At 41.9% G+C, this 25,092-nt stretch overlaps 1 protein-coding gene across 1 annotated transcript in view; it reads right to left on the bottom strand.

Annotated features, from left to right (window-relative positions):
- Nucleotides 1-24,057, bottom strand: part of LOC109521671 (P2X purinoceptor 3-like) — a 29,554-nt gene extending 5,497 nt beyond the window's left edge. The window contains exons 1-8 of the mRNA XM_019879659.1: nt 23,926-24,057; nt 18,234-18,369; nt 18,096-18,167; nt 15,614-15,683; nt 15,417-15,510; nt 5,925-6,002; nt 3,691-3,832; nt 2,535-2,671 (exon numbers count right to left, since the gene is read on the bottom strand). Coding sequence (XP_019735218.1) covers nt 2,535-2,671; nt 3,691-3,832; nt 5,925-6,002; nt 15,417-15,510; nt 15,614-15,683; nt 18,096-18,167; nt 18,234-18,369; nt 23,926-24,047 — 851 coding nt within the window. The 5' untranslated portion in view covers nt 24,048-24,057. The remainder of the gene's footprint in view (nt 1-2,534; nt 2,672-3,690; nt 3,833-5,924; nt 6,003-15,416; nt 15,511-15,613; nt 15,684-18,095; nt 18,168-18,233; nt 18,370-23,925) is intronic.
- Between the last annotated feature and the right edge of the window lie 1,035 nt (nt 24,058-25,092).

Here is a 25,092-nt window from a genome sequence, read left to right as displayed (position 1 = left end):
ACCCATTTCTGCTTTGTTTTTCTTCTTCGAAATGTGTTTGTTTTAAATCATATATGCTTGGCTTTAAAGCGTACATTTTATCCCATGTTTTAAACTCCTGTAAAGTGTCTGAGTACGATGAAAAGCGCTTTCGAAATTAAATGTATTATTATTATTATTATTATTATGTGCTCCCCTCTTATGAGAGCGGCCGAAGTGGTCAGGTGTACTGTGAGATGGGTGGCAGTCAAAGTCAGGGAACTGGGTGATCTTATATCCAGCTACAGAAGCTGTCTTTGAGATGTGGAATGTCAACTCTCTGGTAGGGAAGGAATCCAAGCTTGTGTGTAAGGCAGATAAATTTTGACTAGACATAGCTGGGCTTGTCTCCACACACAGCTGGGACTCTGGTCTTCGCCCTTTGGAGAGGGGTTGGACTTCATTCCACTCTCTTGACTTGCCCACGGTGAGAGTCACCAAGCAGGTTTGGGTATACATTACTAATTGCCTCTTGACTTGGTGCCTGTAGTTTGGGGTTTAATCCCAGTGGATGGTAGGGTAGTCTCCCTCCGCCTTCGAGTCAGGGGATTGGATCCTGACTGTAGTTTGTGCCTATGCCCCAAAGAGCAGTTCAGAGTACCCATCCTTTTTTGTAGTCCTAGAAGAGTGTGCTGGAGAGTGTTCCCTCTGAGGACTCGCTCTTTGAGTTGGGGAACTATTCAGCAGGGTTTACCCTCCCTGTCTATATGTGTGTACTGTGCTTTCATGACCATAGGACACACATGAAAGTCTTGAATTTTCTCCAAAATGGACAGGGCGCTTCATAATGCGGTAGCCGGCGGGGTCCGCTTGACTGACTGATGTGCCCACATGCTGCTTATATCGATGAAAGGCGGATGTAACCGAGGACACTATACGTACGTTAAGTGGGAAGGGAGGGCGTGAAAGGGGATGCTCAGGCACGCCCCCATTATGCGCATTGTGCAAAACAACATCCTGAAAATGGCAGCTACAAAGAGACACGCTTACGAAGCACAGTATCAACTGCAAGCTATCAGTTACCATGGGTATCGTCAACTAATCCATGGTGCATGGTGCTTGTGTTTTGTCAAAACGGTGCCATCTAGCCATCAGGGCAAGGACCACCGTGGCACAGCTACATCCGGCTGATTACAAGAAAAAGCTGGCCATCTTACGCTCCAAGTGCGGAAGCCACCTTGATGGATTTGTGGATAAGGATTGATAAAAAAATAACGTGAGTACATTGTTAAATACTTAAGTTAAATTGAGTACAACCAAACTAAGTTTTGCTCCTACTGCCTATTTAAAAACATATACTAGTGTGCATGTATGCTAGAATACTTTTTAAGTTAGTGTATGTTTTACCATGTCAGCATCCAATAATATTATGTGCCTTGTGTATGTTTTAAACTGACACGACACCTTTTAATTTGGTGTGTCGTATGGTCGTGAAAATACTGTATATGTGTTTTGTAGACTTGGAAAAGGCATTCAACCATGTGCCCCAGGGAGTTCTCTGAGACAGTGTTTTTCAAACTTTTTTGAGCCAAGGCACACTTCTTTCATTGAAAAAAATCTCGCGGCACACCACTAGCTGAAAATGTGAACCCCCCCTCCCCCAATATAACGTGTTATATTGTTACTATAACCGTTTTTAACATTTAAGAATGACGTTATAACAGCTTGAATTGGAATCAAATGAACACAAAGAAAACAGTATTTTATCATCTTTCATATTTCTTTTTTTTTTTTATCTTTCATATTTCTTGTTTCACCGTCGTCCTGCATTCATGCGTCACAAATTTCGCTTGTCTCTCGTCGAAACACAAGGCATTTGGCTAGCTGTTGCTGCTCCCTAGCGGTATGGGAGGGTACTACATGATTACTTTCTGGGCGAAAGACCGCACAGGCATACAAATTGGATATTTTCCCACGGCACACCTGAGAATGTCTCGCGGCACACCAGTGTGCCGCAGCACACGGGTTGAAAAACACTGCTCTGGGAAGTGCTGAAACCCCTAATATGGCCTGTGCGGTCCCTGGACAACCAATGTCAAAGTTTGGTCTGCATTGCTGACACTGAGTCTGATTCATTTCCATTGATGTTTGGACTGCGCCACAGCTGCTCTTCATCATGCACTGTATTCATAACCTTGATGGACAGAATTTCTAGGTGTAGTAAAGTGGTTGAGAGGGTCTAGTTTGGTGGCCTCAGTATCAAGTTTGGATGCCTCTCTCGTGTGGTGTTCTGGGCATTTCGACTATGTCGACTGGCTGGACTGCAAACACCTCAGCATCCCCCTGGAAGACCTCGATGAAATAGCATCGAAGTCTGGGAAAGCTGGTGCCCCCGTGACCTGATCTTATATAAGCGGAAGTGGATGAATGGATGGATGAATCAAGGTATAGTTCAAATAACATTTCATGTAACTCTTGATGTAAAGGAACTTTGAAAAAGCTCAGTGAATATGTTTCTTTCAGTTTAATCTGCATTTATTATTATTAAATATCTTCCTGATCTTGAATTTAAATACCTGAAATTGTAACCAAGTGAGACAGCATTCTTCTGTGACATCGCATCCAGTCGAGTGAATGAGTATGAAGGGTTGCACTGGTCATCTGATTTGTCCAAATCACACATCCAGCCAATCTTTATTCCTATCACTCCTCCCTACCAATGAGTCACATGGAGAAAAAGAGTCATATATATTCCACGAGATCCTAATATGTACAGAGCAGTGTTGCAGTCCAGGGTAAATGAATGTATATGGCATATACCTACTTATTTTTCAGTCAGCTTTGCGCATACTTCTGAATCCCCCCTGACGCGCACCACTCAGTAACATCTGAGCGTGGTGTGGTGAAGCCACGACACGACTGTTGAGCCAATGTCACATGTGTCGCGTGGCATGCTGGAGCCTATCCCAGTTGTCTTCAAGCAGTAGGCGGGGTACATCCTGAACTGATTGCCAGCCAATCACAGGGCACAATATATATATGTGTGTGTGTGTGTGTGTGTGTGTGTGTGTGTGTGTGTGTGTGTATATATATTCATTAATTTTCCGAACCGCTTCATCCTCACTAGGATCGCGGGGGGTGCTGGAGCCTATCCCAGCTGCCTTTGGGCAGTAGGCGGGGGACACCCTGAACCGGATGCCAGCCAATTGCAGGGCACACAGAGACGAACAACCATCCGCGCTCACACTCATACCTAGGGACAATTTGGAGTGTTCAATCAGCCCGCCATGCATGTTTTTGGAATGTGGGAGGAAACCGGAGTACCCGGAGAAAACCCACGCCGGCCCGGGGAGAACATGCAAACTCCACACAGGGAGGCCGGAGCTGGAATTGAACCCCGTACCTCTGCGCTGTGAAGTTGACGGGCCGTCAACACACACACACAAATATGTATATGCTGCATTCTTCTGCTCTGCATGTCATATCAGTCAGTTATATTGAATCTGCTTTTATGTGATTATGAAGAGTAATATGAACTAAAATTCATTTATCCATTTCACGTTTCCCTGTGTCCATGTTCTCCTTGATTTTGTTAGTTTTATAGGAAATTCCATATGAGGTATTTGTACTCATCGTCCACACACATTGTTGAGAAGTCATGCAAATGGATTAAATACTGTATGTGAACAATGTGAAACACAGTCACAAGGAAATACATTTAGTGCATGTTACCTTGTCTGCAAGTTTGGTGAAGTTTTGCTGTGCATAGCGGACTACATCTCCCACTTTGAAGATAGGGCAGTAAGTATTGTTAACCATGTCAAAGTTACATTTATTGATGTACTTGCCAGTGATGGTTGGGAGGAAATTGCCTCTGCACAGAGAGAAAAAAATATACTGTAACTCATAATACAGTCAGTTTTGATACAGTATTACTAGCAGGGTTACGTTTGAGCAATCCAGATATCCACTACAGTGGTACCTCTACTTACGAACGTCTCTTCATACGAAATTTTCAAGTTATGAAATGTCTCAACAGGACAATATTGCCCCTTGTTACGAAAGAAATTTCAAGGTATGAAAGGTAAAAATACAGTATGGGCTGCGAGTCGGAGCTCCGAGTTTCTTGAACGCAACATACTTATAGCTGCTCTGCCACTGGCTATTATCGAGCATCAGCCTGGCATGTCATTGGCTGAGAGGGACCTCTACCATATGTGTCTACGCGTGGAGATAGATAGATATGTGTTTTAGAGGTAAGATCGGGCCTAAAAAATCCAGCCCAACCCGACCCGGCCCGCGGGTATTAAAGCCCAACCCGGCCCGAGCCCGACCAATTAACGAGCCCGAAGGAAACCCGAAATTTCATGTTTTATTTGTGAGGACTCGGGAGGAGGAAGGGTGATTTATGACAACAAATTAAAGCCTGTCTTTTGTAACGAAGGTGTGGACCGTTTGGAACCTCCACTCCATTTCCCACGTCAGGCCTCCAGCAAAGCATGCCAATCTCATTCTTCAGCTTTCTCTGATCAACGCTAAACATTTTTAGTGATCTTTTTATAATAATGAATTCTAGTCTAGTCAGTCAGCTGTCTTGGTGCTTTTCGATCTCACTACAGCTTCCGATACTGTAGATGAGATTTTATTATCAGGGGTAGAATTAGATGTTGCAATTAAAGACACTGCTCAGGAATGGTTCTGACCGTATCTCATTGGGATACTTTTGTGTGTGTGTGAGAGAGAGAGTTGGCCCTTTTTCGTCAGCTCACACACGCCTTATGCGTCAAGTGCCCCAAAGCTCTATACTGGGCCCGTCTTTTTTTTCCCTTGTATAAGTTGCCACTCGGTTCAATTTTTCAGGAAATATCACATCTTCTTTCATTATTTTACAGATGATGTTCAGATATATGTTATTCACATCTAAAGGTGGTTCATTCCAGTCTTTTCAAAACTGTCTGAAAGAAGTGAAAGATTGGCTAAATCTAACTTTCTGACGTTAAATGACAATAAAATTGAAGTAATCGTGTTTAGTGAACCAGACCATGCCATTGACCTTGGTGTTCCTCACAGTTCCTGTACAAAGAATCATGGGGTCATGATTGACAATTCTTTTAAACTAGATAAGCAAACCAGCGAAGTGGTAAAAGCAAGCTTCTTTCAGCTGTGACTGATTGCTCAAGTAAAATCCTGACTTGACTTCAGACCAGCTGGAAAAAACTAATTCAAATGTTTTTTTACAGCATGTCTGGATTACAGCATTGAAATTCCTTGTATTATAGCCTGGATCCTTTATCCATTCGTCACCTACAATTGGTTCAGAATGTGGCTGCTCGCCTGCTGACAGATAGAAGGCATTTACATCGCATTACCCCTGCGCTGCAGTCACTTCTTTGGCTCCCCATGTCTCTTAGAATTCCATTTAAAATTTTATTGCTTGTGTTCAAATCATTGAATGATCTTGCTCCCGACATTTATTGGTCTGAAATGCTGTTTGTATGCCCCAGTAAGAGCCCTGAGGTCATGTGACCAACTGTTGTTAACCTGCCCCCATTCAAGGTTGAAAATCAGAGGGGACAGGGTGTTTGCTGTCGTTGGACCAAAACTCTAGAATGAGCTTCGTCTGAACAGTCGCTCTGCCTCATCCATTAAATGTTTTAAGTCCAGTTTAAAAATGAATTTATTTACGCTGACGTTCAACACAAACTGAGCTGGACATTTGCATCTTATTGTTCAATTTGCATCTTATTATTTCTTATGGTTTTTAAATTAATATTTAATTAGTATTTTCTATTGATTTTGGGTTTCTCCCTCATCATTGTGTTTCTGCACAGTGTTATATTTTAATATATACAGCACTTTGGACAGTGTTTACAGTGCTACAATGTGCTTTCCAAATAAACCTTGAACTTGAAAAGTGAAACATTCATCAAAATTTTACCATTTCACATTTTATCACATCAACTTACTTTGTGTAGTTGAAGGTTGGAAATCGAATACTGTTTTTGATGAAAATTGTGAAATTTTCCACTTCCATCATTGGTGCGCTGTCATAAAGGGAGAAAAATAAAATTAGTCCAATTGTTTGTGAGTGAAGACTGTTTGAAAAGTCACAGTTTGAGTCCCAGTCAGGAAAAAAAGAAACTGACACTAGTTGATCGAGAAAAGCTAGTCTGCTTCCTGACAAGTGTCCAAGGCATCTTTCACCAACAATCGTTTCTTCTGTCTTAAAGGTAAATATAATTAAATGTTTTTATTTGCATGTCCTTAAATTGGTTTGTATGAACAATGCAATTTGGCTGGAGGCATAAGAAAACTGTTCCCAACTTGCATTCTTTTTTCAATGTGTGCTGGTAAAAATGTCATCGGGTTACACAGCGCAAATGCAGGATCCTGCCGGTGTAATGCAGGATCCTACATGTGGAATTATAAATAGTGCTGGTACTACTGTTGTAAAACATAATATGGGTAGATCTCGAACTTGTATTAAGCAGTCACTAGCTTAAGACGCGGAAACTGATTTATTGTATGCTGTGGGCTGATTACTTCGATGAACTGAAAAAGTTGATCGCACCCATGCAAATGTTAGTGTCGAGATCTGGCACATTTGTCAGGATTGAAATGTGAAATAATGTACTCTGTTAAATTCACTTGGGTGTAAGCTTTTGTCTTGTCTGAGTTGAGGGCTTTGCCAACAATATTTGCCGCAACTTGACATGGATTTTGTGCCAAACATCGTATCAAAATGTTAGTGGAAAAAAAAAGGGAGTCCAACCCTCCTCAAGATGACAGGTTACAGAACAAAGCCATGCGTCAAGGGGAGTCAACATGTCTCTTGCTGGAACTTTGCATACTAGCTCAGGCTCTTTCCTTGCCAGAGTTCTGATTTCCACATCCCATGAGTCAGCTTTTTCAGCCAGGCACCCTAGGGTCCTCGCTTTCAGCCGTCAAATAGCTCGCACTGCACCTGAGTTGGGAGTTCATGAGAAGGGGGACCCACGTAGCCTCTTCAGGCTTTGCCCTGCCAGGCCACCAGATGCTCCAATTGAGACGCATCACCAGACCTGGATCCAGATGGATGCCCCAATGATGTGTGTCTGGTGATAGAAAATGTTCATTGTTGCCATCATAATGGAGTCTTGACAACTACAACAAGAATCTGTTTTCTCATATCTTGCCAGAGTCCCTGTTCGCTCCCAACCACTGAGTGGCTTGATTCATTGCTCCACACAAATCCCTCTCCCATATTAAGGGGATGGCTCAAGGAGTGGGGCACAAAGCCGTTTGCGGAAAAACATGAATGTGCTCAAAGGCAGGCTGTGTTTGTCTCAAACCAACTGATTTGTGCCAAACCAAGCTCGCTCCTTTTGGTGTTTTCACAACTGCCCAACTGAACCGGATCCCACAAGGGCCCTAATGTTTTTGGAGGAATTATTATTATGGTTATTATTATTATTATGAGGCGGCATGGTGATAGACGTGCGCCTCACAGCATAGAGGTGCAGGGTTCGATTCCGGCATTTCAAGAACATGCATGGCAAGTTCATGAAACATTCAAAATTATCCCAATGTGTGATTGTGCGCGGGAACGGTTGTTTGTCTATGTGTGCCCGAGGATTGGCTGGCAACCAGTTCAGGTTGTCCCCCGCCTACTGCCCAAAGACAGCTGCTGTAAGCTCCGCGCCCGCGACCTTTATGAGGATAAGCACATGAGAAAATAGATGGATGGATGGATTAATAATATTATGTCCCGATCAGCGACCGCTGTGAGGTCCCTATTGTTTTTGGGAATTTTTATTATCCATCCAGATTTTATCATTTTGTCTTGTTGTGTTCTTTTTGTTTTAGCTGAAGCTTGTTATCATTGCTAAAACCCCTGGCAAAAATTATGGAATCACCAGGCTCTTGGTGTATCGTCCCTCAGTTGTTGAATTTGTAGGGAAAAATAAACAGATCACAGACATCACACATAAGAAAGTAATTTCAAATCGCAACATTATACCTTTAAAAAAGACTCAATGTTTACACTACCCAGCACACCCGCGACCATCGTGAGGCTAAATGGCTCGGATAATGGATGAATGCTTAGCAAAGACTGCACGCAGTCTTTACCACTGCACCACCCATATGATTATGCCATTGAGTTGATGTCCAGTGTTTTACTTCCTAGTTCTGAACTTTATCACGTCTCTCAGCCTGAACAGCAGGCATTTCAAGGTTATATTTCGTCCTTGCTTGCTGTGGGACGAATTCGTCCTTCCACATCTCTTGTTGGCACAGGGTTTTTCTTTACAGAAATGAAGGATCATTCATTAAGACCTTGTGATTATAGAGGCCTCAATGACATCACTGTTAAAAATAAGTATAATTCCCACTTGTAGATTCCCCTTTCGCAAGTTTACAAACAGCCACGATCTTCTCCTCAATTCATACCACTTAGTTCATATACGGAAAGGGGGAGTGGAAAACCGCGTTCAAGACACCTTTCGAATACTGTTACGCACCCGTGGTGGGTTAGTTGCCTCACATAAAAGGAGAAGGAAATGACTCCCAAGGGTAAAAAAACGAACAAAACAAAAAAACAGTCCAAGGTAACAAGGTAATCGGTTTAATATAACAAAAATTAGCCCAAAGGCAAAAAAGATTCAAAAACTCTATTTTCAATGTATTAAACGAAAAGGTCAGAAAATGGGTTAAAAACAAAAGGCAGCAAAAGCTGGCACGCAAACAAAGGATCTAACCTAAAACTAACTAATACAAGAACCAACAATTCTTGAAAGCACTGGTTGTCGGCTGATAGAAAGCAGGCTACTGCTTACAGATATACCGCCGACTCCTGTCATGCCACAGAGGATGTTTAAACTTGGTACCATTACTTGTTGGACAATTAGGAAGGGCCGCTCTCCAGGCTCTGCAGAGATCCTATTTAAAGACAAGAACACTCACTCGCGGATACAACACTAGAGAGAGCAACCACACGCACACATGGTATCCATCGCACCTACACTCTAATTTCACAGAGAATTTGTTGGCCGGAAATGAAAAAAGTTAATTGGGTCTACCTGTGCCTGCAGCAAGTCATCTCATTGTCCACTGGCTGATTTACTGCATCCATTACCGGTCCCTCCTCATCCATGATCCCACATATCCCAAGACTTCATCACTGGTCTTACTGTATCTCTTGGCAAGTCCATTGGATTCTCAGTTGTGGATCGATTTTCTAAGTTGGCACACTTCGTGCCACTATCCAAACTCCCTTCTGCATTCGAAATGGCCCTACTTCTTGTGACTCACATGCTTCATCTTCATGGGACATTGTGTCCGATTTGGGTCCACAATTTGTCTCGAATGTCGGAAACGCTTTTGTCAAGCCATGATTAGTCAATCCTCAGACTACCATCCCCAGACTAAAGGTCAAACCGAATATGTCACACAAGACCTTGGTTGTGTTCATCTCCACCAATGATGTCTTGGTCCATTCATATACCCTGGGTGGAATACTCTTGTGATCTACAGGTCAGTCTCCCTTCAAGTCAGCTTATGGTTACCAGCCACCCTTGTTCCTGTCACAGGAGGCCCTAATGGAGATCCCATCCATCCAGCTCCATCTATGATGGGCTCACTGGGTTTGGAAGGAGACCAGAGCCGCGTTGTCTTGCACGGCATCACGAAATTGTCAGTTCGGCACCTTATCCCTGACTACTAACCTCAGTAGAGGTACGGCTGTCGAAGCGGGATCTGTATCTGGCCTGTCCCTCACGCAATCTGGGACCTCGTTACATCGGCCCGTTCGAAATGGAAACCATCATCAACCCGGTGTCCATCAAGTTTTGCCTACTACCTACCCTCAAGGTGCATCCAGTTTTCCAGGTTTCTCTTCTCAAGACGGTTGAGACCAGCCCTCTGGCGCCGCCATCTACCCTGTCTCCACTCGTTGTCGGATTATTACTTCCTTGTTCAAGACTCTCGTACCAAGTGCCTGAATTTTCTAGACCAGTGTTTTTCAACCCATGTGTCGCGGCACACTGGTGCGCCGCGAGACATTGTCAGGTGTGCCGTGGGAAAATATCCAATTTGTATGCCTGTGCGGTCTTTCGCCCAGAAAGTAATCATGTCGTACCCTCCCATACGGCTAGGGAGCAGGAACAGCTAGCCAATTCTAGCCAATTGCTTTGTGTTTCGACGAGAGACAAGCGCATTTGTGACGCATGAATGCAGGACGACTGTGAAACAATAAATATGAAAGATGATAAAATACTGTTTTCTTTGTGTTCATTTGATTCCAATTCAAGCTGTTATAACATCATTCTTCAATGTTAAAAACGGTTATAGTAACAATATAACACGTTAATTGTTAAAATAAGCGGGGGGGGGGGGTTCACATTTTCAGCTAGTGGTGTGCCTTGGCTCAAAAAAGTTTGAAAAACACTGTTCGAGACATTCCTTGTTCTCAGTTCATAGTCCATTTTGCCTCATTCTTAGTTCCACTTTTGTCATTGTAAGTATTCATTGTACGTGGGAACTCGCCCAATCAGTCTACATGTGCTTTGTGTACTTGGAGAAGGTGTTTGACTATGTTCCTCGGGGAGTTCTTTGGGGGGTGCTTTGGGAGTATGGGGTACTGAACCCCCTGATACGGGCTGTTCGGTCCCAATACCACCGATGTCAGAGTTTGGTTCGCATTGCCGGCAGTAAGTCGGAATCGTTTCCAGTGAAGGTTGGACTCCGCCAAGGCTGCCCTTTGTCTCCGATTCTGTTCATAACCTTTATGTACAGAATTTCTAGGTGCAGCCGAAGCGTTCAGGGGGTACGTTTTGGTGGCCTCAGTATTGCATCTCTGCTTTTTGCAGATGATGTGGCACTGTTGGCTCCTTCAAGCAGGTCTCTCCAACTCTCACTAGAGCGTTTCGCAGCCGAGTGTCCGGTTGGGATGAGGATCAGCACCTCCAAATCTGAAACAATGGTCCTCAGTCGGAAAAGGGTGGAGTGCCCTCTCCAGGTGGGGGAAAAGATCTTACCCCAAGTGGAGGAGTTTAAGTATCTTGGGGTCTTGTTCACGAGTGAGGGCAGGAGGGAGTGAGAGATCGACAGGCGGATCAATGCAGCGTCTGCTGTGCTGCAGACTTTGTATCTGTCTGTCGTGGTAAAGAAGGAGCTGAGCCAAAGGGCGAAGCTCTCAATTTACCGGTCGATCAACGTTCCAACCCTCATTTATGGTCACGAGCTATGGGTCGTGACCGAAAGAACGAGATTCCGGATACAAGCAGCCGAAATGTGTTTTCTCCACAGGGTGTCTGGGTTCTTCCTTAGAGATAAGGTGAGAAGCTCGGTCATCCAGGAGGGGCTCAGAGTCGAGCTGCTCCTCCTCCACATCGAGAGGAGCCAGATGAGGTGGCTCGGGCATCTGATTAGGATGCCTCCTGAACGCCTCCCTGGTGAGGTGTTCTGGTTCTGGATTTCCATAATTTGTATCAATCGTGGACAGTGGTTGACTGGATGAAAATCCTATTCAGTGGTGAATTTGTATTTAAAAGATGATGATGCTGGAAATGTTTTGTTCGGTGCCATTCCACAGACTTATGAAGAGACTGCCTGAAGAAGACATGCAAATTTCTATAATCATTGATAATATGAGGCTGAATGTCAGATAAAGGCCCTTGAGAGATGTCTGTCAATGCATCTTCAATCAATTAACACGTTTACTTTGATGTTTTGGATGCTTTTTTTATACCATCAATCGAAAAGGTGTTTGGGCATGATAAAATAATTTGTCAAGATGATAATGCATCTTGCTATAGAGCAAAAACCGTTACAACATTCCTTAAATTAGAGAAACAAGAAGGTCAATGTTACGTCCTGCAAATACCGTATTTTCATGACCATAGGACACACATAAAAGTCTTAAATGTTCTACAAAATGGACGTGGCGCCGAATAATGTGGGTCACCTTGTGTCGGCACCTAGTTCCAAAATCAGTGAAGTCAACTGTGTGACTTTGATGACGGGTCCGCTTGACTGACTGATATTGGCTGACACGTTGCTTATATAGAGGAAAGGCAGACGTAACTGGAGACAGCATGTGGACATTAAAGGGGAAAGGGTGGACGAGAAAGAGGATGCTAAAGGCACGTCCCCAGTGGGCGCCAGTACATGCATTGTGCAAAATAATATCCCAAAAATGGCACCTAAGAAGAGACACGGTTATAAAGCACAGTTTAAACTGCAAGGTATTAGTTACATGGAAAACCATGGGAATGGAGCAGCCGCAAGAGAATTCCAAATCAACTAATCCATGTTGCTTGGGGCTTTTGTTTTTTGAACCGGCGCCATCTATCCATCTGGGCAGGGACAACCTTGTCGCAGTAAGATTCGGCAGATTACAAGGGAAAGTTGGCCAACTTCTGCTACTACTGCAGTCAAAAGTGTAATGTTTTGGGTTACATTAAATAGGCACTTTCTTGGAGCTTTTAATCCTTTATTCTGCCGCTCTGCCGGCCTCACTTGACTTCCATTACTGACTGCTCTCTCAAACAATCCCCGCTTACCTACATACCCGCTTGGGCTACGGCAAGTGATGAGGGACAAGAACACTTTTCACTGTGAAATATAACAAAAAAGTGCTGATAAACACATTCCGCCAATCACATCACGAACATGGATGAGGTGCCACTCACTTTTGACATCCCGGTGAACCACACTGGAGAGAAGGGGACCAGCACGGTAGCAATACGCACAACGGTGCGGGAGAAGTTGGCTTTGACTCTTGTGCTTGGTTGCCATGGTAATGGACAAAAACGGCCAAAGTGAAGTTGTGAGCAGCGTGGGAGTAATGGCGAACACAGCTTTACTAAGACTGGGAAATAGCGCTGCGCGAGTTATGCCACAATTTGTGAATGGAAATTAGATACTTGGATTTACGTGTCCACTTGCACTGTTTTTCGAGTTTACGCAAAAGCCGGCATCATTTCTGAGGAGCCGTATGGCAACATGACTGACTGACAACAACGTGAGGGAACCTGGCGTGTTTGATTGTGAACTTGCCAAGCTTTTCATTTTGGTTACAGATGATTAGAAGTTAGATGGATTTGTTATGAAGATTGATCAAAAATAATGTACCTTGTTCAATACTAAAATAATTTGGTGGAAGAAAATGGTCTATGACAAGTCTCCAACCTATTAATCTGGCAAAAGCGGTCAGAGAAAGTTGGAGCCAGATTGATGAAGTGTATTGTTTATCATTCATTAGATCCATGCCTCAGACTGTGCTGAGCTTTTCTAAACACCAGAGGTGGTGCAACATGGTACTCGTGGTGTATTGAAGAGTTCTTTTGTTGCAGTTTCGTTCCATCTTTCCACATTTTTTTTCCACTCTGCTTGGTCTAAACAAGTAACTTTGATATATTTCCACATTTTTAGTGTTTCTTAGAGCCAGAAAGTTGTCATTTGAAACAACTTGATTTTTATCTCATGTCTGTGATCTGCTTTATTTTTCTAGAAATTTAAATAACTAAATGAACATCCTCTGAGACTGGTAATTCCATAATTTTTGCCAAGGGTACCCATTCCAAAAACGTGCATGGTAGGTGAATGGAACATTCAGAATTTTACTTAGGTGTCATTGTGACTGTGAATGGTTGTTTGTCTGTGTGAGCCATCCCGACAGCTGGTAACCAGTTCTGGCAGCTGGCTCCAGCACGCGCGTCACCATTGTGAGGATAAAGTGGTTCAGATAATGTAAGTATAGTAAATAAATAAAGCTGTGTTGAGAGTTTATTATTTTGTTTTCATTAGCCACCGCGCGATGTTTGACTCAACAAAAAGTGTTGAATCAAAAAACTAAAATACAGCAATTTACCACTCAACGATTGCAGCCACTTATTTTAAGTATGCCAATGGCCAAGGGCTCAAACACATTTTATATTTGCTATAGAATATTTGAAATAAATGTTTTAATTGTTGGGTGGAAATATTCAATAAATTTTACTGCAGTTACCTTCACTTATTGCTTGTTTGTGGGTCTTACTGAAGACCAAAGTAAACGCTGTTCGTCGAAGAGCACGCTCTATTGGGTCTGAGTCAGGCCACTTGAGGAATATTCGATCCATTTGCCTTGGAATAAAAAATGATTTTGCTTATTACAGCAAGTCACGGGACGGATAACTAACGTGAGTAATGGGTAAACATGAATCGAACCTAAGAATATTATGAAAAAATAAATGCATATAATTGCCAATATCTACAACAGAGAGAACCCCTCAATATAGACTAAACATGATGGAAACCGTTGGTAGCATTCATGAACAAGACATCTTTATTTAGACAAACGCAGAAAACATCTTTAAAAAAAATTAACTCAGAAAGTTTTTTTTAAAAATGTGTAATGTTGGGGGAAAGTGGCCTTCTTTCCTCCGCGTGACGGTGAGGATGTTGGTTATCCAAATACAGGCTGGAGACGATGAACAGTAGCTTCGAAGGTTTTATTTTTCTTTTCTGCACTTTACGAATCTATTTGGGCTCTTGAGAGTTTCAGATTTCGTCAGGAAGCGTAGAAAAGAATCCAGTCTTGAGAATATTTCGAGACAATATGATAATGAGAGGCGGGCAGCTACGCCTCCATGCAAATGTCATCTGACCCGGTGTGGCTGGAAAGAGTTGGGAATGGTGAGGTGAGACCAGACCACCACTACCCATTATTGTCTTCGGTCTGAGCTTTGATGTGATGGCAGCAACACAGATACTTGCGATAACAGTCCCTCTTTTGATGTTAGACATGGCCTCTGGAGGGATCCTAAAAATGGTGGGGGTTATGGGGCAAGGAAATACCTTCAACAGCATTCTACATTCTTTGTTCCAAGAGTTTGAACAGAACCAACAACAGAGAGGGGCTTAAAAATCACAGTAAGGAATAGATTCCTTAACAGTACCTATTTATGCTCTGGTAGGATGAACAATTCCTAAGTAAGGACAAAACAAAGCATGACTCTGAATCCACTACGATGACCAACAAAATTGGACCCCCTCCATCCCCCCTCACCGGATCTGGGTCATCAGGGTCCCCCTCTGCAGTCAAGCTTGGTAGTGGAGCTTGATGTGGACTGGCAGGTGGCTGGCCACAACTCCAAGAGATTAGGTGGGTCCCCTTACCTTTTGCTTACTAACTCTGTGAGGGGTCAATCTTGGGGTAACTATTCTAGGTGCAGCCAAGACATTGAGTCATCCTATTTAGTAAACTCTGTTTTGCGTCTTTGCTTTATAAAGTCATTCTGCTGGCTTCATCAAGCAACGGTTTTTCACGCTGGAGCAGTTTCGAGCCAGATGCAAAGCAGTTTGCATGAACAGCACCTCCATCTGAGGCCATCGTCCTTTGTAGAAATGGTGCTTTCTCTTGGCCAAGATGTGATCCACCCCCAAGTGGAGCCAGGGAAGAAAACATAGATGTATGCAACATTGCAGGAACTTACGTTTTTATGGTATCAATCTCAGCAGGACACCACCCTTTAATTTCACACGTCTTGACAGTGGCTTTGTAAGCTACACATCTCCCCGTAAGAATTCCTGAGCGACAAAAGAATAAACAGTCAGACACTTTACTTTTTCACACTTTCCTCAGCATGGATAGATGCATCTATACACTCGAACAAAGAGATCATAAACTCACCATAACTTCCTGGCTTGTTAACAAGCCGTGTGCAGTTGCTGTCATGGGTACAAATATATTTATCCTCACTCTACAAAACACAGAATTCCACAAAATTATTAAAGGTGCATGAATCAACAATATTCCAATAAATATCAATTCATTATAGACAGGCACCAGAGTGGTAATGTCTCACAGGAATTCGGTTTAAATTAAGACACAGGCTTGGATCTTGAAAACTTTGAAAACAAAATGGCTGGAGTGAAAAATCAAAAAAACATCCCGGTACGTTTGATTTAGGATTATAGAAATTAGCAGGCACGTTCAGCAATTCGAGATCGATATAAAAAAAAAAAAAAGTCAATTTCAGCAAGAGTCTAAAAAAAACAAGAAGTGACCTATGAGGTTTTCTTTTGGGTGGAGAGGGGGGAATCCGATTATGGCCCATATTTGCACATTAACAGGAGACATACTTTTGCACCCTTGTCCTACCGGGAGAATTAATCTGGCTGACTTCAAACTTTCGCTCTTAACACATAGGACAACAAAAGTTGTCGAAATACTGCATTGAATATTTCTTTCGCCACAAAGAGGAAATGCTTAATATATCCCCTGCACATGCTCCAAAAAATACCAAATTTCACATGTATGTAAATAGCCACAACTGGAAGACATCCAAATGGTGTTCTATTATACTATTGTGCCACCCAGTCACAACGAGATTTGTCATTTTTTGCATGGAGCCCGTTGAATGATTCCAACTGAAAATTTGTCAGAAAGGCATCAAGACGTTCATGTTCCATGCTGATTACTGTGACCTTTTGGCAAAGGGCATGGCCATTACGGTGTCGTAAAGTCTGATGATTTACCATGAAAATAAAAGCTGTTGTAAGTTACAATACAATACACTACAATACATCCTGATTTATACAGCGTATTCACAACAGCTGCAGCTGTAACAAAGCGCTTTACAAAAAAGTTAACATAAAATAAAATAATAAACACAACACACAGAATAAAAACACGGACAGTCGTGCAATTTTTCCCTTGACCTAGAACATTCTGTCTTCTCAAAATTTCTTGCATTTAATGTTTGGCCAGGCCAGAAGACATTGATTACCTTGTTTTTCATCATAGTTATAGGCCGCCTACTGGCTAAAGGAAACACTGTAGATCATTTATTTGTTAATATTTTTCTCCTAACGGGTTAATCAGGTCTATCTCATATTGAAGAGTCTTGATGCCTTCATGATGTTAGAAAAAAAGAAAAGTTTGTGACTTTTTGTAAAACGCGGTTACCATGGCAATGCACAGTTCATCAAGAAAACACTGATTTTGAGGCATAAACATGCACGAAAACTCATTCGACCTTGTACACACATCAGGCCTGGCATCATCATCACAATTTTTAAAGTTTATTGTGCGATTAAAAAAAAAAAAACAATGGCTCAACAATGTCCCGTACAAATTTATAGTGAAGCATCTCTGCTTGCACTTAAATTCAATTTAATGTTCAAACTGATAAACTTTATTGTTGGATGAGCATTTGTCAACATTCTCAGTCTTTTTTTTCCCTACTTGTTCCAGCGTTTTTGGAACCTGTTGCAGCCATAAAATTCAAAGTTAATGATTATTTGCTAAAAGCAATAGTTTATCAGATTGGATATTAAATATATTGTCTTTGTAGTGTGTTCAATTAAATTAATATCGAACATGATTTTCAAATCATTGTATTCTGTTTTTATTTATGCTCAACATAATGTCCCAACCTCATTGCAATTGGATTTGTAGAATCCTGATTACAACAGGAAAAAACTTTTTTCTTACCGTCTTATCTATACTATATCAAAAAAAAAAAAAATTAAAATAAAAACATATTGCTTACGGATGTGCTACTTTCTGTCTAGTTTTAAAACTACCATTTAAAATTGTTTCATCCTCATGTTCTTCTCAAAATTTCTCTGTTGTCAACGGTCAAAGCTCATCAAGGTCCTCTCAAGTCTTTGCCAAATCATGGACCTTTGTGAGTGTCATTGTAAAAGTATTATAAAAGGTGTATAATTTTTTTTATGGTACTGCATAAACTGTACACTGTTTATATGCACATATGAAAATTAACTTTTTGTACCTCATTTTGAAAATATATAAACAGAGATAATAAAATAATTAATCTTTGCATTGCATCATATTTTATCATATTGTATCCTAATAGAGTGATTGTATTATATCATAAAGTGAGTGAATCGTATGATATTGCTAACTGTGGAATGTATGGTATTGTTGGCCGTATACTGTTTAGTGATAAATATTGTATGAGCCTCAGTGTTGGAACTGCACACTAATGATTGAACCCCATGACTATGAAGACAGGCGCTACTTCACCCACTACCATTCACCACAAAACTGTCCTCCTCCATTGAACAAACAACCCAGTTACCCATTCTTCATCGCTTGAAATGGCAATTCTTCACCAGTTTCACTCATAGCAATGACAGGTGCTGACCTCTGGACAGTATCCTTGAACTTGGTTTTCTGTTGTTATCAGTTTGGTTATGATGCAGAAGACAGAAGCTCCCTAAACAAATAAATGAGCACATCACCAATGTGTGCTAAAGAATGTCAGCCACTGAATTTTTCATACCTGTGTTGGCGTGACATAGTCTGCGACATCCATGACTTTGTCATTGTAGACTCCAAAACCTTTTACCTTTGTCATCACAGAAGATTCAATGGCTGTGTCCCTCACTTGATAAGCCTTTTCATAGACAAACACCCACCTGAAATACAACGTGAAAAAAACTGAGTAGTGAAACAGCTGGCTGATTTATTGACTTTTTTTCAGATTTGTTTTTGACGTGTGTACAGTAAAACTGCAATGATAGCACAGAGCAATGAAATTCTTACTTTGGTAGTCTCTGTGTACTGATACAAATAATATAAAAAAATACAGTATGAGCTATTTTAAACAGATTAAAGATTCAAATTGAAGGAAAAAAAGTGAGTAGACTGTACACAAGGACTATTTAAGAACAATAACAATTAACCCCCCCACATTGCACGAAAGAAAAAAAGCTCTCTCTCTCTCTCTCTCTCTCTCTAGAGGGAGAGAGAGAGAGAGAATTTGCATAGATGTAGGCATTCGACATTAAGAGATCGCAAATTACAGAAGTATTCCAGAGTGTAATATCATGTGAGGAGCAGGATGTGGGCAGCCTGATGGTCGAGTGGTTAGCGCATCGGGGGTGCGACCCTTGTGAGGATAAAGTAGATCAGAAAATGCAGCAAAGGGAAGAAATGCACTCATGGTCAGTTACTTGTTTTTGATAAAATCTCTAAAGTGTACCTAAAGTTTTTCGGAAAGACCGCACACAGTTTTTGCCACTGCACACACCAAATGACTGTGATATCGACCTATTGCCTAATGCCCCGTTCCTGGTTCCAGATTATATCAAGTATCTCAACCAGAACAGAAGGCCCGAAGGGAAGATATCACTAACTCACTCACAGCAGGGTTAATTCGACCTGTCAAATCCTCAGTAGGAGGTTCTTCTTCAGAAAAAAGAAAGACGTGTCTTTAACGCTCATGTGTGGATTATAGAGGTCTCAATGACATTATGATAAAAATAAATATCCACTTCCCTTGTTGGGTTCCACATTTGAATCCACTGCGGTGCCTCAACATATTCACCAAACTTAATCTATGCAATGCTTACCACTTAAAGATACAGGAAGGGCATGAGTGGAAGGCTGCTTTCAATACACCCTTAGGGCATATCCAATATCAAGTCATGTCATTTGGTCTGATCACCGTGTGTGCCATATTTCAGAGTTTTATTCATGACATTCTCTGTGATTTGCTTAATTCAGGGGTGCCCATTACATCGATCGTGATCGACCAGTTGATCAGGGACTGGTCCCAAATCGATTCGAGGGGTGTAGAGGAAAAGAAAAAAATGGTGTCTCTGTGCATGTTAGTAATATATTTTTTGTGTTAATGCACACTGCACCCTAATCATTCTATCAGTCTCAATTTCACAAAAAGTATTTAAAAAAGAAACGAAAATAAAGCGGGTCATCTTTAACCGACAGTGGCGTGTGACCGCGTCACCGGAAGTTGTTAGCGCTCAGCAGTCTGCAGTTGCAGCTTGTGCTCAGAGTTGTTGCGCTACTCTTTTATCGTTATCATTATTCTCGTTCAGTTTGTTTTGTACAATTCACAGAGGGGACGGGCAAAGAATGGGAATCTGGAGGGCCGAGAGAAGCATTTTAAAACGGTACGCGTGAGCTACGATCGTTAACAGGCTGCAAAAGTGCGTCGAATGCCTCATCGTCAGGCTGTTGCTCATCATGGCATGCGTGTGTATGCGCGCGTGCGCGGTAACGGGTCGATCCCGAGAGGTCTGTTGATCGAAAAGTAGATCTTCGGTCAAAAAAGTTTGGGCACCCCTGGCTAAATGTATTTTTTTTTGGTTTACCGAGATTATATTTTTATTTTCTCACCAGATTTACAGAAACACCAACAACATGTCCATGTGATATTGCAATGTCTATTTGAAAATAAATTATTTGTCAAGGCAGAAAAGTATGATTTCCTTGTTGAGTTTTGTACAGTTTTTGGGATTCATTGTAGAGAAGGGAATGCTGAAGGCTGAGTCCTCAAAGACACCAGCAGTGGTAGAATGGTCTACACCAGCGGTGGGCAAACTTTTTGGCTCGGGGGCCACATTGATTTCTAAAATTTGACAGGTGGGCCGTGTCAGCACAAGATACAGTACATACAAAAAAACTGCATATGTTGACAGTCCATACCAAACATCAATAGAACAAAAGCATTAAAGTATTAACATACTTTTAAAAAATGAGAACAGTGAAACAACTGTGGTATATGTCCTGTATGAACATCCAAGTATGTTAACAACATACATGTGTGACAACACAAGCAACAAAGTGCAACAATATATTGCCCAAAAACTGTTAATAACACAAAAACTGCAGCATACAGTAGAGGTACATAAAAAAATACAAAACAAAAAATATACAAAATAGAACAAAATTAGGACTATTTGCAACAAAATGAGACGAGGAAGAGACCTGGTGGCTTTTCTTTCCACTCACTCACTGTCTCAAACTTTAGCCCCCCCAGCTCCCCACGATCACCACACATGACAGCATTGCTCAGCTGATGTCGTGAAACGAACTTTCGAAGCCAGCCACAGGACGCTTCAAAGTCTTAGATGCTCATAGTTAGCGCGATGGAACTCACCTTACCTCTTTTTAGCGGTCCAGTTTAAGGAAAGTTTTTAACACGACAACAGTCAAACCATTCCAGGAAATGTTCATTGGCTCGACCGTCCGTCGAGCCGCAAGCAATTCACTCTGAGCAGGGAAATTGCCAGAATCGGACTGAGCAAGAATCGCTTCCTTGTTTTTCAAATTCTCTTAGATTTGAGTCTTTCCAACTACAAGCTCCTGAATGTTTCGTACTTTGTAACCCGCTTCGTTTAATCAGATACATATCACTTTCTCTTCCGCGATCATTGCTGTTCCTCTTCGTTTGGATGCCATGATCTACAGGAGTAAATGTAAATGAATGAAATTAAAATCTTTCGCAATTCCAGTAAAACTCACTGCAATCAAGAGTCACTTACATGTCGCCGTTTTGGATCCAATGATAGAAAATATCGGTGGCGCGGGCACACTTATTCCATCGTATCGAGCGGGAGTTGCTGGAGTTAGTACTACTGCGGGCTTCCGGAACTTCCGTTGTTATGAATCGTTCGTTAATGTAATATAGTATTAGAAAGTTTAATGAATACGTTTTTTTTCTTCTTTTTTTATCGGGTTCGGGAATTTCCTCTCCAGCGGAAAAGAACTACTCACAAATAGAAAAGGAGGCTTTGAGTCTAGTGTACGGAGTAAAGAAATTCCACCAATACCTTTGGGGGGGGAAATTCGAATTGATAACCGACCACAAACCTCTGCTCGCGCTGTTCGGAGAATGCAAGGGACTACCAACAATGGCAGCAGCACGCATACAGAGATGGGCAATCATATTGTCTGCTTATGATTATCGTATAACCTACAGGCAATCAGAGGAGCACGGTAATGCAGATGGACTATCCCGTGTCCCCCTGCCTGAGACGATAGACGATGGAAATGTCTGGTGGCCAAATATTGACATGGACATCGAGAAGGTCTGCAGACAGTGTGAGACATGCCAGCTAGAACAACGCATGCCACGCCATGTTCCACTGCATCCATGGGAGTTTCCTGGAGGGGTGTGGAGCAGGATTCACATTGATTTTGCAGGTCCATTCATGAGTCACATGTTTATGATAGTGGTCGATGCGTACTCCAAGTGGCTAGAGGTCTTCAAAATGTCACAGATAACCTCAGCAGCCACCATCACAAGGCTTAAAAGACTGTTTGCAGCACAAGGAGTACCAGAACAAATCGTCACTGACAACGCCACAACCTTCATGTCGGATGAGTTCCAACTCTTCATGAAAAGGAATGGAATCTTGCACACGACTGGGGCACCGAAACATCCTGCTACGAATGGACTCGCTGAGAGATGCATTGCGACCTTCAAGGCAGGCATGAAGAAGCTTGCAAGAGAGATCCTGAGTGTTGAGGATAAGATTTCACACTTCTTGCTGCGTTATCGCACAACACCAAATAGTACAACTGGAGAGTCACCAGCAGACTTGTTCTTAAAGAGACACGTACAAACACGGCTGGATTTCCTTAAACCAAGCATCTCTGAGACGGTGAGGAGGAGACAGTATCAGCAGAAGGAGGAACATGATCGTCAGGCTGCCGAAAGACAGTTTGATGTGGATGACCCCGTCTATCTACGCAACACAGCAGGAGAGCATCCCAAATGGATCCCTGGAGTAGTGACACAACGGACTGGACCAGTGTCATACCATGTGCAAGGTGAGACTGATCAGGTATACAGGCGCCATGGAGACCAGCTGCGTCTTCGATACCCACCTGACATTTTAGATCCTGGACCTGAAAGTGCGACTCAGTCAGCTGAGCAGGAGAAAGACTTTGACGAACCGGAGTCCACAATTCCTGCATCACCAGCTTTTGCACCAGACCCGCCTGAGCCACTTGTGCCAGAGACAGTCGTTTTGAGACGTTCAGTACGTAAAGCACAACGCCCTTTACGTTACAGGGATTGATTGTGATGTCATAATTTGAAAGAAGTTCAAATTGAGTTTGTTTATCATTGAAGAAATGTTATGCAGTATGATGGATAAGGAAATGTGAATTTGTTATGTACCTTTAAACTAAGGGGGGAGGTAATGTGGTGTATTAACCACCATAGTTATTTGTATGTTGTTTGGGCGCATTGAGTTTCCGTACTCTGTATTGCCATCTACTGCGCATGTGTAAAATGTTACCTTGAATGTCTCAGTCGCTTCCCCACGTTGTTAATGGCGGAACTCAACGGTCAAATACATAATAGAAAACGCGTGTGTGTGCCTCGTCATTTCAAGACACAACAGTCGTGTTATCCATTTTCTTCGCTTTGAAATTATCCATAGCTCTCTGTCTTATAGACGAGGGGGCGGAGTACTCATATCAGCTGTGTGCTTGGCCATTCAGTGGTATTTCAGACTCGATGTGCTATGATGATAGCTCAGTTTACGACTGCAAAACATACAGGTAACTTTGGTCTTGTCAGTGAAACCATCTGGCAACTTTTTAAAAGTAAACTTCCAATTCATAAACTCTTTAAGTATCTGTTTTCGGTGTATCGCGCTGCCATGGCTGGCAAAACAGACATGGGCGTGGACCTGTGCAGTGCGCTTGTTTTGTTTCCGGTATATTTATCGAGCAACGTAACATCCGCTGTGACGTGTTGCCGCATTAATCTCGCGATAAAAAATTTAATCACGTTAAAATTGATTTAAATTAATGCCGATAATAACGCGCTAAACTGACAGCTCTAGTAAAAATATTTGTATCATTTGGTTTTTATTATTATTAATTAAAACTCATTTGATTTGGAGTAATTCAAAAATAATTACAAGTATTCAAGTTACGTCACTTGAATATTATGGTAAGTTAATTACATTATTCAATACATTTTATAACAGGTAACTAGTACCTAGTATCGGATTACATTTTTTTTCACAATCCCAACCCTCACTGCCCTTGATTGATCATTCAGCGTATATCTATAATCGAATAGTTCTGTCATCTTTAGACTCAATGCTTGAAATACAGTTGCAATATTTTAACACGTTTGTCATGTACTGTATTTAGCAACACTGTACATTTATGGTTCGGATTTGTTGTTCGGCCAGATTGGTACTCACCCAATGAAGTAAGTAAAGATGAGGAGTTGGACAGCTCGGTTGATGATGCCAATTGTCCAGCTCTTGACAACCACTGACTTAGTGGTTTCATAGGTGAAGAAGTCAGTTATGCAAGACCACATGCCAGTACTGTGTAAGTAAGTATGAACATCAGGTGAAAAAAAAAGAACATAAATGACAATACAATCATGCAAACGATGCAGTGTCTATTAAATTAAGAGCGAAGATTTAGCGGCATTTCAACTGTAACAGCTGAAATTACTGTACAGCTGTCATTCCCAAAATGACATTAACGATTTAATAAAAAACATACTTTCTGACCATTAACACCAACAGTGGTATCCAAAAATAGAAGGGGTGTATGACTTCGCAATTGCCAGCTGTTAATTTCCACTTCAAAGAGAAATCACTGGAACAAAGTCAAATTAATCTGTTTTTCATGTGCTTCAATACTCCAAGCGTCTCTGCCATCGAAAGTTGTTCCCTCTCTCTATTATTCCACCCTCACCCACTTTTGTCGAAGACACCGCCCTCAGGCTCACTCACCACCTTCACCAATCCGATTATCATCAGCATCATGTTTCCACTTTCTCTCGATTTAATGCTCTCATAGCGCAACACACACAAGCACGTACATGCGCACATGCCCAAACGCAATGGACCTGATTCATGACGATGCATATGCACAAATTTGGGATTCATCAAAATCTTCGTACTTTAATTTGTACATACTCTGTGAACAAATTTTGAACCTCCTCAGATCCTGCACATGCACAGTTAATGATGCATCAGCTTTCCCAAAAAACGTCAAACAAACATATTTTACCCAAGATTCACAACATATTGAAATTGCTGTGATTTATCCCTCCATCGATCCATTGGCATGGCAATGGCGAGTGATGAAAAAAGCGGAAGGGGCGTGGCCTGGACGGGGGCGTGGCCTGGACGGGGGCGTGGTTACTTACAAAAGTGGCACTAAACATGCTGAAGATGAAGTGTATTAAATTTACACAGTTTGAAAATTGAACAGAAAAAAAATCCCAAGATCGCCACTATTCTTTCAAGTGAAAATTTGTGCAATTTTGCCTATGCATTCCTGGTGAGCACCAATATGTAACTCCAAATTTGCTGCTCAAAATCAAAACTAAAAAAGTAAACACATCCCCT

The sequence above is a fragment of the Hippocampus comes genome, unplaced genomic scaffold (assembly GCF_001891065.2).
Source record: "Hippocampus comes isolate QL1 unplaced genomic scaffold, H_comes_QL1_v1.1 scaffold158, whole genome shotgun sequence".
In the NCBI taxonomy this organism is placed as follows: domain Eukaryota; kingdom Metazoa; phylum Chordata; class Actinopteri; order Syngnathiformes; family Syngnathidae; genus Hippocampus; species Hippocampus comes.
Note: the sequence above shows the minus strand (reverse complement) of the source record. Positions and strands in the feature narration are given on the sequence as shown.